The 16,947-nt window shown below is 44.1% G+C and overlaps 1 protein-coding gene and 1 long non-coding RNA gene across 3 annotated transcripts in view; one reads left to right on the top strand and one right to left on the bottom strand.

Moving 5' to 3' along the window:
- The window catches only part of BEND2 (BEN domain containing 2), a 62,625-nt gene that overhangs the window by 16,174 nt on the left and 29,504 nt on the right, over positions 1-16,947 (top strand). The window contains exon 5 of the mRNA XM_073665381.1: positions 13,422-13,523. Coding sequence (XP_073521482.1) covers positions 13,422-13,523 — 102 coding nt within the window. The remainder of the gene's footprint in view (positions 1-13,421; positions 13,524-16,947) is intronic.
- On the bottom strand, positions 12,504-13,957 carry LOC141213978 (uncharacterized). Of its 2 annotated transcripts, XR_012283314.1 has the most exons (4): positions 13,834-13,957; positions 13,606-13,749; positions 13,161-13,227; positions 12,504-12,857 (listed from the first exon to the last, which is right to left on the bottom strand). It is a non-coding gene; the product is annotated as an uncharacterized lncRNA (long non-coding RNA). The 2 variants fall into 2 exon arrangements; XR_012283320.1 differs by lacking the exon at positions 13,606-13,749.

The following is a 16,947-nucleotide window of genomic DNA, read 5'->3' as shown; positions in this document are numbered from 1 at the left end:
ATATATATATATATATTCTCATACCCTCTGAATATTAACACAAAAATACACTGTGCCCCCTGAATATAATATGTATCTATGCCTCCAATATTTAAAAATGTATGTAGTGTGTCACAGTATATATACACACTATATATACAACATTTTCCAGCACACAAAGTGATAAGGGGTTAATCAGCCATCTTTAGTGCTAGGGTAATTAAACACCTGCAAAGAGGGAGGAGGTCAGAGGATAAATTTCTAGTCTTTTAGAGCATTTGGTGGGGTGGGCCTGGAGGTGAAAGCTCTGGAGCTGTTTTTGTCATGTGAAGATAAGATAAACCTTGTGTTTTTGTTTCTGAAGCAGACAGTTACCCATAGCAACAAGGAATGTGTCATACATTGTTTTGTTTTTCCTGTTAGGCCAGGAAGGGCGTGTTTGTTTTTGCTAACATTGTCGTGGTTTATGCAGCACTCTTAACCCCTTAAGCCCCGCGGGTGGTTTGCACGTTAATGACCGGGCCAATTTTTACAATTCTGACCACTGTCACTTTATGAGGTAATTACTCTGGAACGCTTCAACGGATCCCCCTGATTCTGAGATTGTTTTTTCGTGACATATTGTACTTCATGATTGTGGAAAAATTTCTTCGATATCACTTGCGTTTATTTGTGAAAAAAACGGAAATTTGGCGAAAATTTTGAAAATTTTGCAATTTTCAAAATTTTAATTTTTAAGCCCTGAAATCAGAGCGATATGTCACACAAAAGAGTTAATAAATAACATTTCCCACATGTCTACTTTACATCAGCACAATTTTGGAACCAAAATTTTTTTTTTGTTAGGGAGCTATAAGGGTTAAAAGTTGACCAGCGATTTCTCATTTTTCCAACAAAATTTACAAAACCATTTTTTTAGGGACCACATCACATTTGAAGTCACTTTGAGAGGTCTTTATGACAGAAAATACCCAAAAGTGACACCATTCTAAAAACTGCACCCCTCAAGGTGCTCAAAACCACATTCAAGAACTTTAACCCTTCAGGTGCTTCATAGGAATTTTTTGAATGTGGAAGAAAAAAATGAACATTTAACTTTTTTCACAAAAATGTTACTTTAGACCCAATTTTTTTTATTTTCACAGGGGTAACAAGAAAAAATGGACCGCAAAATTTGTTGTGCAATTTCCCCTGGGCACGCAGATACCCAATATTTGGGGAAAAAACACTGTTTGGGCGCACTGTAGGGCTCGGAAGGGAAGGAGCGCCATTTGACTTTTTGATTGTAAAATTTGCTTGAATAATTAGCGGACACCATGTTGCGTTTAGAGAGCCCCTGTGTGCCCAAACATTGGAGCTCCCCCACAAGTGACCCCATTTTGGAAACTAGACCCCCCAAGGCACCTATCTAGATGCATAGTGAGCAGTTGCAACCCCAAGGTGCTTCACAAATTGATTCGTAATGATGAAAAAGTGAAAAAAAAAACACTTTTTCATTTTTATGAATCAATTTGTGAAGCACCTAGGGGTTCCAAGTGCTCACTATGCATCTAGATAGGTGCCTTGGCGGGTCTAGTTTCCAAAATGGGGTCACTTGTGGGGGAGCTCCAATGTTTGGGCACACAGGGACTCTCCAAATGCAACATGATATCCGCTAACAATTTGAGCCGACAATTTGTTAGCGGATATCATGTTGCATTTGGAGAGTCCCTGTGTGCCCAAACATTGGAGCTCCCCCACAAGTGACCCCATTTTGGAAACTAGACCCGCCAAGGCACCTATCTAGATTCATAGTGAGCACTTGGAACCCCAGGTGCTTCACAAATTGATTCATAAAAATGAAAAAGTGTTTTTTTTTTCACTTTTTCATTATTACGAATCAATTTGTGAAGCACCTGGGGGTTCCAAGTGCTCACTATGCATCTAGAAAGGTGCCTTGGGGGGTCTAGTTTCCAAAATGGGGTCACTTGTGGGGGAGCTCCAAAGTTTGGGCACAGAGGGGCTCTCCAAACGCAATGTGGTGTCCGCTAACAATTTGAGCCGATTTTCCATTCAATTTGTTAGCGGATACCATGTTGCATTTAGAGAGTCCCTGCGTGCCCAAACATTGGAGCTCCCCCACAAGTGACCCCATTTTGGAAACTAGACCCCCCAAGGCACCTATCTAGATTCATAGTGAGCACTTGGAACCCCAGGTGCTTCACAAATTGATTCATAAAAATGAAAAAGTGTTTTTTTTTTCACTTTTTCATTATTACGAATCAATTTGTGAAGCACCTGGGGGTTCCAAGTGCTCACTATGCATCTAGAAAGGTGCCTTGGGGGGTCTAGTTTCCAAAATGTGGTCACTTGTGGGGGAGCTCCAATGTTTGGGCACACAGGGGCTCTCCAAACGCAACATGGCGTCCGCTAACAATTTGAGCCGATTTTCCATTCAATTTGTTAGCGGACACCATGTCGCGTTTGGAGAGCCCATGATGTGCCTAAACAGTGGAGCTCCCCCACAAGTGTCCCCATTTTGGAAACTATACCCCTCAAGGATTTTATTAAGGTGTATAGTGAACATTTTGAACCCAGAGGTACGGCACAAAATTTGTTTACATTAGGTCATCATATTGAATAAGTTGTCATTATTCTTGAGCGCAAGTGCTCGCTACTTGAGTTTGCATCGGGTACTCAGGTATGCACCATGTACAGCGTGTGCTCGAGTGACATGCTCGAGTCCCTGCTCCGCATGTTTCACGGTTATTAGACACCCAAAAAAAAACATGCGGGGATCGCTCGTGCATGGCAGGCAATCCCCGTAAAGTTTTTTGGCCGCGAAGCATATGGGGCAGAGACTCGAGCATGTCACTCAAATACCCATGATACTTATGCATACCAGAGCACCCGATGCAAACTCAAGTAGCGAGCACTTGCTCTCAACACTAGTCGCCATATCGTCATCTTTTTTTCTTACTTTTGAAAAAAATCCCAACCCCAGCCCTAACCCTAGCACAACCCTAGCCCCAGCACAACCCTAGCCCCAGCACAACCCTAGCCCCAGCACAACCCTAGCCCCAGCACAACCCTAGCCCCAAACCCAGCCCTAACCCTAGCCCAATCCTAACCCAAGAGTTTATTTTTGACGCCGTTCCTTGTGCGGTATAAGTGATTAGATGACTTTATTCTTCGGGTCGGTGTGATTACAGCAATGCCAGAATCATATGGGGTTTTTATGACTGACAGCTGTCGCACACTAAAAGACGCATTTTTTGTAAAATCTAGTTTTTGCATCGCCATATTTTGAGAGCTATAATTTTTCCAGATTTTGGCAGACAGTCATGTGACGGCTCTTTTTTTGCGGGATGACTTGACGTTGTTATTGGTGCCATTTTCAGGCACGTGACATTTTTTGATCGCTTTCTATTCCGATTTTTGGGAGGCAGAATAAACAAAAACTAACAATTCAGGAATTGTTTTTTTTTTTTTTTTTTTATTCTGTTCCGCGTGTGGTAAAATTGATGAGGTAGCTTTATTCTTCGGGTCAGTACGTTTACAGCGGTACCACATTTGTATCATTTTTCTGTGTTTTGGCGCTTATACACAATAAAAGCTATTTTATAGAAAAAAATATTTTTTAGTATCGCTTTATTCTGAGAGCTATAACTTTTTTATTTTTTGGCTGATGGAGCTGTATGGCGGCTTGTTTTTTGCGGGACGAGATGACGTTTTCAGCGGTATCATTTTTATTTATATGCGTCTTTTTGATCGCGTGTTATTCCACTTTTTGTTTGGCGGTATGGTGATAAAGCATTGTTTTTTGCTTCGTTTTTTTTTTTTTTTTTTTTTTTTTTATACCGTGTTCACTGAAGGGGTTAACTAGTGGGACAGTTTTATAGGTCAGGTTGTTCTGGACGCGGCGATACCAAATATGTGTACTTTTATTGTTTTTTTTTTATTTTTTTTATAATATTTATTGATGGGTACATTATATTTTTATTTTTGGTGTATTATTTTTTTTATTTTTTTATAATATTTTTGCACATTTTTTTTTTTTTTCCCACTTTCACATAGTTTATACACTTTATTACTTTGTCCCACTCTGGGACTTTCACTTTTTTTTTTCTGATCGCCTGCATGGCACAGGAATGGAGCACCATCCCTATGCCATGAAGGCTGTCAGAAGTGCACAGTGTGAAGATTGCTTGGAGATGCACTGCGCATGTCCAAGCAATCTTCCTGCTCTCTGGTGACCCGGATGTTGTCATGACGACATCGGGTAGTCATGGCAACACCCGGGAAGCCTTTGCAGACTGCGCTGGAAGCCGGAAGAGGAGGTGAGTATCGCCGATCACCTCCCCTTGCCCCCGCAATGCCGCGATCGACTTCGATCGCAGCATCGCGGGGGTTAATGTGCTGGGAGCGGTGCAGGACCGCTCCCTGCACATAGTACCGGGTGTCAGCTGTGACAATCAGCTGACACCCGGCGGCGATCGCGCCCGCACAGCCTGTGTGCGCGCGCGATCGCGATGACTTACTAATACGGGTCTGGCTCTCAAGTCCCAGGGCACAGACGCGTATTAGTACGTCAGATGTTATTAAGGGGTTAATAAATCCAGCAGAAGATTTTAAGAGACAGTTTTCCTGTGTCTACCTCTATGTACAACCAAGTGAGCTGATCTACCACAGTTGGTGTTAGAAGTGCAGGCAAGATCCCCAGGAAGCAAGTGTGACGGCTGTGGGCAGACTGCATGTCCTGGGTGAAGGCGGCTGTAAAGATGGAATGGCGATCAGATCAGCAACAGTACCAGCAACAGAACAGACGACAGCCGCACCCCGATTTATGTGCTCACAGAGGCGGTTCACGGCACAGCGGCAGCTCCAACCCCAATGTCAACTGATGATTTCTCTGTCCAGAAGGCAGTGAGAAGAGCCTTGCAGAAGATGACCCCGAGTGATGACATAGAGGCCTTTTTAACCATTTATGAAAGGGTCACCGATAGAGAGAAATTCCCGTCAGAGCTGTGGGTGGAAGTTCTGGCGGGGGAGCCACAAAAGGCCTACTATGATTTAGCCTTACAGGACGCCAAAGAATATGAAAAATTGAAAGCAGAAGTTTTGGCTTGCTTAGGGTTGACCATGTCGGTCAGGGCACAATGGGTCCACTGCTGGGCATATCACCGGGACAAACCCCCTTCCTCCCAAATGTTTGATCTGCTGTACCTGATCCAAAAATGGTTACAGCCTGTGGCCTCTACCCCAGCGCAGATGGTGGAGCGAGTTGTAATGGACCGGTTCGTGTACTCCCTTCCGACCTTGATGCAGGCTTGGGTTGCCCAGAGAGTACCACGGAACACCGATGACTTGGTCGAAAGGTATCGGGGTTGACGGATCCGTGGGGAGGCAACCCATTCCATACTGAGGGGCAGAGGTTAAAAAGGGGGTGGGGCATCCAAAGTCCAAGGAGGCGGCAGAGGTCATGCCAAGGCCCTCATCGGGGGATGTAATTTGCTGGAGATGTCACAGCCCAGGTCATATACTGGCCCATTGTTCCCTGACCACCGAGCAAATGGACTGTAGCATGGGACATCGGTGTTCATTCTACGCATATCCAGCTTGCAGTGTGGCCTGTCCACACGGCAAGGGGCCCCAAGCTTGTCCTGTAAATGTGAATGGCCGGCAAATGACTGGACTACTAGACTCAGGGAGTTTGGTGACCATTGTGAGGGCCACACTCCCTCTCCAATTGATCCCTGGAAAGAATGTTGACATCCACTGCATTCACGGGGTGCTAAAGACTATCCGGTGGCCAGAGTGGTCATTGAAACTGCCCGAGGTACTGAGTTCCATGAGGTCGGTGTGGTTCCGGATTTGTTGCACCCAGTTAGCATAGGCCGGGACTTTGTGTTGTTTTGGGACTTGTGGGGGAGGGGCGGAGACCTAAATTGCTTGGGTAACCCCAAAGTCTGATGGGTTTCCCTTCTGTGTCATGGAAGAAGAGGAGAAAGTATTATCCCCTGAGGCGGACATTCCTGAGATAGGGGTGACCAGAGAAAAATTTGGGTTCACTCAACATAGGGACCTATCTCTAAAAGAAGTGTTCAATGAGGTGACAGTCAGTCATGAACGGCATAGCACAGGAGTCAGTGACTGAGGCCATTTTTCCCTATTTCATGTTGAGTGGGGACTGATTGTACTGGGTTACTAAGGTGAGGGATGAGATAGTGGAGCAATTGTTGGTATCAGAACCCTATAGAAAAAGGCTGTTAGACAGGGCCCATTCACATGTCTTGGCTTGCCAGCTGGGGGTGGACAAAACTCAAGAACGGGTCAGGCGGAGGTACTAATGGCCCAGATGTCACAGTGAAATCCTAAAATATGCAAGTCCTGGCGCCAGTTAACTGCTACCACCTCTCCCTTTCAAAATCCTCTCATGTCACTATCCATCAAGGCAGGACCAAAGCGAAACTATGGTGAAACTCCATGTTGGCTGGACAGACCAGAAAGGGACACTAAGGGTGTCATCGTGGCAGAGACACTGTGACCAGCCCAGAAGAAACAGTGCCGAGAACTGTTCAGCAGAACAGAGACCTGTTTTTAGAGTTGCCAAGACGTACAAAGGTTGATGAACATGGAATCCTGACGGAATCACATGTACAGGTGAACAAAAAGCTGTGTAGAATTCCCGAAGCCTGCTGCAAGGTGATTTCAAAGGAGGGGCTAAATTTGACGCATATCAGATACCCCGTGAAGATGAACTCCTAGAGAAGCTTGGGTCAGCCAGATACATCACCTGCCTGGACAAAACTAAAGGTTGCTGGCAAATTCTCCTCTCTCAAAGTGCCAAGAAGACGATGGCCTCTTTTATATCTGACGGTTGCTTCCAGCATAACACGGGCTACAAATAGACCAGGCTACCTTCCAGAGGGCCATAGACCGGCTTTTAGCCCTTCACAAAAGGTACGCCGCAGCTTACCTCGACTATATTGTGATATTCAGCTCGGATTGGGTAAGTCATCTGCAGAAGGTCCAGACCGTGCTGAATGCACTGAGGAAAGGGGGGTTCACCAGAAACCCAAAGAAGTGTGCCATCGGGAAGAATAAGGGAAAATACCTGGGCTACATCGTTGGGAGAAGCAAAGAAAAGCCGCAAATGAATAAGGTGAAGGCCGTCCAAAATTGTCCGAAACCAGTCACCAAGCAACAGGTTCGGAGATTTCTGGGAATGGTGGGATACTATCAGTAGTGTATCTTAACTTTCACCATGATTGCTGCACCCCTGACCAACCTTCTTAAGAGCATGAAGTCGTCAATGGGCAAATGGTCTCCTGAAGCAGAGATGGCGTTCTAAGAGTTTGAAGCTCAGGGCTACAAGTCTTCATCTTTCATGTGGAATAAAGGCCTGGCAAGCTGCAGAGTAACGCAAATTCCTTGTTTAGACTCCCTTGATTGCTGACTGAAAGAGCCAAACCCTACGACTTTGGGCTGGGGGGGGAGGGGGATGTGTGACAAAGTCACTGGCAAAGTACTGAAGATATGTAGCACTGAGATTGTTAGCTCCGGTAATATAAACATTGGGAAAATGTTCCAGCACACAAAGTGATAAGGGGTTAATGCTAGGGTAATTAATTTATTAGAATCTTTAGTGCTAGGGTAGTTAAACACCTGCAGAGAGGGAGGAGGTCAGAGGATAAAATTCCAGCCTTTTATGCAGCACTCTTAATAAACCCAGCAGAAGATTTAAAGAGACCATTTTCCTGTGTCTACCTCTATGTGCAGCCGAGTGAGCCGATCTACCACTATATATACACTGCTCCAAAAAATAAAGGGAACACTCAAATAACACATCCTAGATCTGAATGAATGAAATATTCTCATTGAATACTTTGTTCTGTACAAAGTTGAATGTGCTGACAACAAAATCACACAAAAATCATCAATGGAAATCAAATTTATTAACCTGGATTTGGAGTCACCCCCAAAATTAAAGTGGAAAAACACACTACAGGCTGATCCAACTTTGATGTAATGTCCTTAAAACAAGTCAAAATGAGGCTCAGTATTGTGTGTGGCCTCCACGTGCCTGTATGACCTCCCTACAACGCCTGGGCATGCTCCTGATGAGGTTGCGGATGGTCTCCTGTGGGATCTCCTCCCAGACCTGGACTAAAGCTTCCGCCAACTCCTGGACAGTCTGTGGTGCAATGTGACTTTGGTGGATGGAGCGAGACATGATGTCCCAGATGTGCTCAATCGGATTCAGGTCTGGAGAACGGGTGGGCCAGTCCATAGCTTTAATGGCTTCATCTTGCAGGGACTGCTGACACAATCCAGCCACATGAGGTCTGGCATTGTCCTGCATTAGGAGGAACCCAGGGCCAACCGCACCAGCATATGGTTTCACAAGGGGTCTGAGGATCTCATCTCGGTACCTAATGGCAGTCAGGCTACCTCTGGCGAGCACATGGAGGGTTGTGCGGCCCTCCAAAGAAATGCCACCCCACACCATTACTGACCCACTGCCAAACCGGTCATGCTGAAGGATGTGGTAGGCAGCAGATCGCTCTCCATAGCGTCTCCAGACTCTGTCATGTCTGTCACATGTGCTCAGTGTGAACCTTCTTTCATCTGTGAAGAGCACAGGGCGTCAGTAGCGACTTTGCGAATCCTGGTGTTCTGTGGCAAATGCCAAGCATCCTGCACGGTGTTGGGCTGTGAGCACAACCCCCATCTGTGGACGTCGGGCCCTCATACCACCCTCATGGAGTCGGTTTTTAACCATTTGTGCAGACACATGCACATTTGTGGTCTGCTGGAGGTCATTTTGCAGGGCATTGGCAGTGCTCCTCCTGTTCCTCCTTGCACAAAGGCGGAGGTAGCGGTCCTGCTGCTGGGTTGTTACCCTCCTACGGCCCCCTCCACGTCTCCTGGTGTACTGGCCTGTCTCCTGGTAGCGCCTCCAGCCTCTGGACACTACGCTGACAGACACAGCAAACCTTCTTGCCACAGCTCACTTTGATGTGCCATCCTGGATGAGCTGCACTACCTGAGCAACTTCTGTGGGTTGTAGAGTCCGTCTCATGCTACCACGGGTGTGAAAGCACAACCAACATTCAAAAGTGACCAAAACATCAGCCAGAAAGCTGATTTCCATCTATTGTCTATTCCATTTGCACAACAACATGTGAAATTGATTGTCAATCAATATATAATTTATATTCTATTGTGGTAGATCCGTTCGCTAGGCTGCACATAGAGGTGAACACGGAACACTGTCTCTTTAAATTTCAGTTGGTTTATTCAGGGGCATAACCCAATGCAAAGTTCATGAAAATAAACACGGCCCATCTGGCAGAATGGCAAAACAAAATGTCCAGCAAAGTCCTTGCTCCGGTTGGGTTGCGGCCACTGAGGTTTAGCAAAAACAAACCACACATTTCAGCTCTGCACAATAACACAAGCTCTTCTCCCTGGAGCTAGCCTCCAGGTACTGAACACCTGAGTCCACAGGCTGGCTCTTTATAGCCCGCAAACCACGCCCTGGAGAGGAGATAGGGTGGATAACTCCCTCCCAGCACTTAGTCATCCACCTTTAAAGCATGCTCTTGTAACTCCTGGCTATTAACCCTCTCTGCACTAAATGTGTAGGAGAACACTTCCATGTTTTCACATCACTGAATCTAAAAGTCTCAGTGACCTGTATCTCCCCTCCAGCATTCTGCCAGTGACTCTGCAGAATAATATATATATATATATTCAAGAGGTAGTCACCGGAAATCTTGAAGGAGTTCCCAGAGATGCTTAGCACTTGTTGGCCCTTTTGCCTTCACTCTGCAGTCCAGATCACCCCAAACCATCTCGATTGGGTTCAGGTCTGGTGACTGTGGAGGCCAGGTCATGTGGCGTAGCACGCCATCACTCTCCTTCTTGGTCAAATAGCCCTTACACAGCCTGGAGGTGTGTTTGGGGTCATTGTCCTGTTGAAAAATAAATCATGGTCCAACTAAACGCAAACCGGATGGAATAGCATGCCGCTGCAAGATGCTGTGGTAGCCATGCTGGTTCAGTATGCCTTCAGTTTTGAAGAAATCCCCAACAGTGTCACCAGCAAAGCACCCCCACACCATCGCACCTCCTCCTCCATGCTTCACGGTGGGAACCAGGCATGTAGAGTCCATCCGTTCACCTTTTCTACGTCGCACAAAGACACGGTGGTTGGAACCAAAGATCTCAAATTTTTACTCATCAGACCAAAGCACAGATTTCCACTGGTCTAATGTCCATTCCTTGTGTTCTTTAGCCCAAACAAGTCTCTTCTGCTTGTTGCCTGTACTTAGCAGTGGTTTCCTAGCAGCTATTTTACCATGAAGGCCTGCTGCACAAAGTCTCCTCTTAACAGTTGTTGTAGAGATGTGTCTGCTGCTAGAACCCCTGTGTGGCATTGACCTGGTCTCTAATCTGAGCTGCTGTTAACCTGCGATTTCTGAGGCTGGTGACTCGGATAAACTTATCCTCAGAAGCAGCGGTGACTCTTGGTCTTCCTTTTCTGGGGCGGTCCTCATGTGAGCCAGTTTCTTTGTAGCGCTTGATGGTTTTTGCAACTGCACTTGGGGACACTTTCAAAGTTTTCCCAATTTTTCGGACTGACTGACCTTCATTTCTTAAAATAATGATGGTCACTCGTTTTTCTTTACTTAGCTGCTTTTTTCCTGCCATAATACAAATTCTAACAGTCTATTCAGTAGGACTATCAGCTGTGTATCCACCAGACTTCTGCACAACACAACTGATGGTCCCAACCCCATTTATAAGCCAAGAAATCCCACTTATTAAACCTGACAGGGCACACCTGTGAAGTGAAAACCATTTCTGGTGACTACCTCTTGAAGCTCATCAAGAGAATGCCAAGAGTGTGCAAAGCAGTCATCAGAGCAAAAGGTGGCTACTTTGAAGAACCTAGACTATAAGACATATTTTCAGTTGCTTCACACTTTTTTGTTAAGTATATAATTCCACATGTGTTAATTCATAGTTTTGATGCCTTCAGTGTGAATGTACAATTTTCAAAGTCATGAAAATACAGAAAAATCTTTAAATGAGAAGGTGTGTCCAAACTTTTAGTCTGTACTGTGTGTATGTATATATATATATATATATATATATATATATATATATATATATATATATATATATATATATATATATATATATATATATATATATATATATATACATACGCATACATACACGACAGAGATATACTGTGTCCCCCTGGACCTGAAATGCGAAATAAAAGGACACACTCATGTCACGTGAAATGCTCCTATGCTGCCCACTTTTTTTTCCCTCATGATTGGCTGAATGACGCAGGATTTATGTCTTTCAGAATACGTGATGACCTAAAGCAAGAAGCTGCTCATAGCTTCCTGCAACTCTATTCAGTTACCTCTGTGTTTTAAAGAGGTGGAGGCAATTGATTGTTAGCGATGCTACAGGAAGCCATGAGCAACTTCCTCCCTAGTATCCTGCATGCATCAAGTTTCCCCCCTCTTAACCAGGTTGTTGTAGCACCCCTCATGGGGTTCCAACTTCACTCTAGGGTGACACTGCACCTCAGTTGGGAATTGCTGCCATATACAATCCTCAAGAATAGTAAAATAATATAAATTAATGCAAAGTTGCTGTATACAATTGTACACACCCATATGTGTAGTCACTATGCACACACCCCATACATACAGCGGGTGAAATAAGTATTGAACACATTACCAATTTTCTAATTAAATATATTTCTAAAGGTGCTATTGACATAAATTCTCACCAGATATCGGTAACAACCCATCCAATCCACAAAGGCAAATAAATCAAACTCTAAATGTCAATAAATTAAGCTATGTGTAATAATGAGAAATGACACAGGGAAAAAGTATTAAACACGCTTACTGAAATTTATTTAATACTTTGTACGAAATCCTTTGTTGGTGATGATCTCTTCAAGAAGCCTCCTGTATGGAGAAACTAGTTGCATGCATTGTTCAGTTGTGATTTTGGCCTATTCTTCCACACAAACACTCTTCAAATCCTGAAGTTCCGTGGGCTCTTTCTATGAACCTAGCTTTAGTTCCTTCCATAAATTTTCTATTGGATTCAGGTGAGGTGATTGACTGGCCTATTCTAGCAGCTTTATTTTCTTTCTTTCTCTGAAACTAGTTGAGAATTTCCTTGGCTGTGTTTGGAATCATTGTCTTTCTGAAATGTCCACCCTTGCTTCATCTTCATCATCCTTGTAGATGGCGGCAGATTTTTTTCAAGAATGTCTCTACATTTGTCCAATCACACTTCCTTCAATTGTATGAAGTTTGCAAGTGCCGTGTGCTGAAAAACAGATTCACACCATGGTGTTGCCACCTCCAAACTTCACTGTTGGTATGGTGTTTTTTTGGTTGATATGCAGTGCCCTTTGGGCTCCAAACATAGTGTGTATTGTGGCATCCAAAGAGTTTAAATTTGGGCTCACCTGACCAGACTATATTCTCGCAGTATTTCACAGGTTTGTCTAAATGTTGTTGGGCAGACTTTAAACACGCTTGAACATGCTTTTTGTTCAGCAATGGAGTCTTGCGTGGTGAGCGTACACACAGGCCGTGAAGGTTGAGTGCATTTCTTATAGTTTTCTTTGAAACAATTGGACCTGCTCATTCCAAGTCTTTTCTGTAGGTCTCCACAGGTGGTTCTTGCCTCTTGACAACTCTTCTGATAATTCTTTTCACTTCTTTGTCAGAAATCTTTCATGGAACACCTGTCGTGGCTGATTTATGATGAAATGATGTTCTTTTCACTTCTGGATTATGACCCCCAAAACTGCTCACTGGAACCTTAAGTAGTTTAGAAATACTCTGTAAAAAAATAAATAAATAAATAAATAAAAAAAATCCGTAATCAATGCCATCAGTATGTTTTGCAACAATAAGGTTGTGGAGGTCTTGAGACAGCTCACTGGTTTTACCCATCATGAGATGTTTCTTTTGTGGCACATTGGTAATGAGACACCTTTTTATAGAACATCAGTTGAACCCGCTGATATTATTTTTCATCAAGTGGCAGGATTGCTTTCTAATTACTGATCTCAGCTGGTATCATGGCTTTTTGCACCTCTTTCATTACTTTTTCCCTGTGTCATTTCTCATTATTACACATACCTTAATTTATGGACCTCTATGGTTTAATTTCTTTGCCTGTATTGATTGGATGGGTTGTTGTGGACATCTGTTGAGAATTTCATGTTAATAGCACCTTTAGAAATACTTAAACTGTTGACGTGTTCAATACTTATTTCACCCGCTGTACATATATACTACGTACAAAACCGCTTTCCTTCGCAATAACTGCTAATCCGGGGAGAATGAAATGAAGTAATGGCTACCACAGGGACAACTGATTACAACATTTTAACATTTTAGGCAGTGTATGAAATGGTCCTCAAACTGGATAAAAAGATGGATTTGCTCCAGAGGAGGGTATCTGAGATGCACCATGCACGGATGAAACCACATTTCAAGCCTGTGAGTAATTGTTTGTTTTTTTAATTCGTTTCTATAAGTTTTTGGGTACTTAACCATTTTCATTTGCTCCCTGCTCACATACCTTTTAGCTGTCGCCAAACAAAACTGTTTCCAGACTCCTCCATAGCCATGAACGTTGGGTTCTTTCATGAGACGGGAGGCCCCCATACATATTAGATGGTCAGCTACTCCTATCAAAATCTGTTGGGTTTGGTGGATTTTAAATCTAAAAGGAATCTGTCAGTAGGATCAGCCCTGCTAAGCCAACTATATTAGTATGCGAGTCGTAGGAAGCTGAATAAAATGATACCTTGATATCTGTGATCCGTTGTCTTATTCCAGAAAAATCCATGTTTTTCTTATGTTTAAATGAGCTGTTCAGAACTATGGGCCAGACACGATCTGTCTCTAGAGCTTATTTTTAATAAAAGGGGGCATTACCAGTATGAGACATGTAACTAATACAGAACAGTAGAACTGAACTTTGTCTCCTTACAAAGTCATCTGCTGCAGCTCTGCTGTATTACAACACTTGCTGCCTGTGAGATGGAAGTTGAAGCCCTGAGAGAACAACCGCAGATGTGTTTAACCCCTTTACAGCCTGGGACGTATTAGTACACACCAGGCTGTAACCCCCGGTTCAGTGAGGGCTCCGGCGGTGAGCCCGCACTGAACCGTGCACGTCAGCTGATTCTTACAGCTGACATGTGCCCGCAACAGCCGCGGGTGGAATCGCGATTCACCCACGCGCTGTTAACATGTTAAATGCCGCTGTCAATCTCTGACAGAGGCATTTAACATCGCCGCGCCGGAAGCGCGTCACTTACCCCGCCCATCGGTGACCCCATCACGTGATCGCGGGTCACCGATGTGTGGGCATGACAACCCTGGGTCTGCAGCAGACTCCAGTGGTTGTCATGAGCTGATCGCTATGAGCGCCACTTAGTGGTCGGTGTTCATAGCACAGGAACATTTCTGCTACATAGAGGTGATCTGCTGATCACCTCTATGTAGCAGAGGCGATCAGACAAGTGCTGCTTCTAGTCTCCTATGAAGAGTATAGAAGCAAGCAAAAAGTGAAAAAAAAGTTTAAAAATATTAAAAAAATATATAAAAGTTTAAATCACCCCCCTTTCGCCCCATTCAAAATAAAATAATAATAAAAAAAACACATATTTAGTATCAACGAGTTCAGAATCGCCCGATCTATCAATATAAAAAAAAAAATCAATCCGATTGGTAAACGGCGTAATGAGAAAAAAACTCTAAACGCCAGAATTACGTTTTTTTGGTCGCCGCAACATTGCAATAACATGCAATAACGGCTGATCAAAACATCGGATCTACCCCAAAATGGTATCTATAAAAACTTCAGCTCTGCGGCAAAAGATGAGCCCTCACCTGGCCCCAGATCCCGAAAAATGGAGATGCTACGGGTCTTGGAAAATGGCGCCTTTTTTTTTTTTTTTTTTTAGCAAATTTTTTTTTCACCACTTAAATAAAAAAGAACCTATACATGTTTGATGTCTACGAACTCGTAATGACCTGGAGAATAATAATGGCAGGTCAGTTTTAGCATTCAGTGAACGTGGTAAAAAAAAATGTAAAAAAACATCTGTGGTATTGCACTTTTTTTGCAATTTCACCGCACTTGGAATTTTTCTCCCGTACACGATATGGTAAAACCAGTAATGTTATTCAAAAGTACAACTTGTCCCACAAAAAATAAGCCCTCACACTGCCATATTGACCAAAAAATAAAAACGCTATGGTTCTGGGAGCAAGGGTAGCAAAAAAAGAAAATGCAAAAACGGAAAATCCCATGGTTGCGAAGGGGTTAAAGGGGTTATCCATTACTCAGGAAACACCTTCTCAATCCCTATGTCCCCCCCCACCCAGAAAAATATCACCTCTACCCCCCTACTGTTCTGATGCTGTTCCAGCAGTGTTGACACTGGCTCTACTGCAGCCAAACAGCGCTGGCTTCGCTCTCCTCTCCTACAGATATAATTGACATTCAGAGGTAATGAGAGAGCAGCCACAGTTTTCACTTCTTCCGGATGTCTGATTTGTCCGAAGGAGGGGAGAGTGAAGCCAGCGCTGATTGGCCGCAGGGAGCCGAAGGAGAACCAGTGCCAACGCTGTTGGAACGGCACTGGAGGTGAATATAAGGTGTTATTTTATAAGGTGGAACATATTGATTGAGAGCAGGTTGTCCAAGTAGTGGACAACCCCTTTAATCCTGTCCTTTTGTGAGGTATAATCACACACAGCTCTGCAGTGAGGTCAGGAGAGCAGAGAGCGGCCATCACACATCACACTGGTAACTCCCCTTCATTTAAAACCAGATTTGGAGGCAGATTCTCAAGCAGATCAGTATCCGGCCATAGCCTGAAAGAGGTAATTTACTTATAAGAAAAACGTGGATTTCTCTGGAATAAGACATCAGATCACAAATGCAAAATACTGATGAAACAACCACTCACACTCCTACCATGAATAGAGTAGAAGGGTTGCCCAGTATTATAAATGCACGCAGATGAGGCTTGCACAGGGCCTCAGTCACACAAATACATGTCTCATCGTGAGATAATTAAAAATACTAGATATGACAGCTTCATTTTATCCAAACATTTCTTTAAAAATATAAATAGATCTTTATTAGAAAATATGGCTTCCAGAGCGAGGTATTTACACATACAGTGTCTGGAATTACAGCCTATTGGTGGCACCCATACGATTAGATCAGGTAGGCTCCCCTATATTAGTGCAGGGTCAGACACTCCAATTTACCCAGCCAACTTTAAGGCTATGTGCCCACGTAGCTTTTTTGTGGTGTTTTTACAGCCGCGAAAACGCTTGTAAAACAGTCTGCCATGCAAAGCAATGTGAATTCGGATGTGCTGTGCACATGATGCGCTAATTTGTGCACCGAATTCGCATTGCTTTGCAAAACGCAGCATGACCATTTCTACCGCGATTACACTACAGTGTAATCGCGGTGCGTGTGGTACCTGGGATGAAGACGAGACTACAACTCCTCTTCATCCCGGCTACCACGTGGTGAAAAAAGAAATAAAAAATTTAAAAATAAACAAAACCTGTATATTCACCTCTCCAGCGGCCTCCGGTCTGCTCCCGGCCGCGTCTTCTCTCTTCAGCATCCCGCAGTGTACTGTCAGGACCTGTGGTGACTTCATTTAGTCACCTGATGGTCACGCGAACGCTGACGTCGGCGGTCAGGTGATGGTCGCGTGACCATCAGCTGACTAAATGACGTCACTGCAGGTCCTGACAGTACACTGCGGGACGCTGAAGAGAGAGGATCGTCGCCGGGAGCAGACCGGAGAGCAGACTGGGGGCCGCCGGAGAGGTGAATATACAGTTTTGTTTTTTTTTGTTTGTTTTTTAACGTTTTAATTCT

Source organism: Phyllobates terribilis, unplaced genomic scaffold (genome assembly GCF_046119375.1).
Source record: "Phyllobates terribilis strain yellow unplaced genomic scaffold, ASM4611937v1 Scaffold_2__4_contigs__length_985480577, whole genome shotgun sequence".
In the NCBI taxonomy this organism is placed as follows: Eukaryota; Metazoa; Chordata; class Amphibia; order Anura; family Dendrobatidae; genus Phyllobates; species Phyllobates terribilis.
This window is presented reverse-complemented; position numbering and strand designations above follow the sequence as displayed.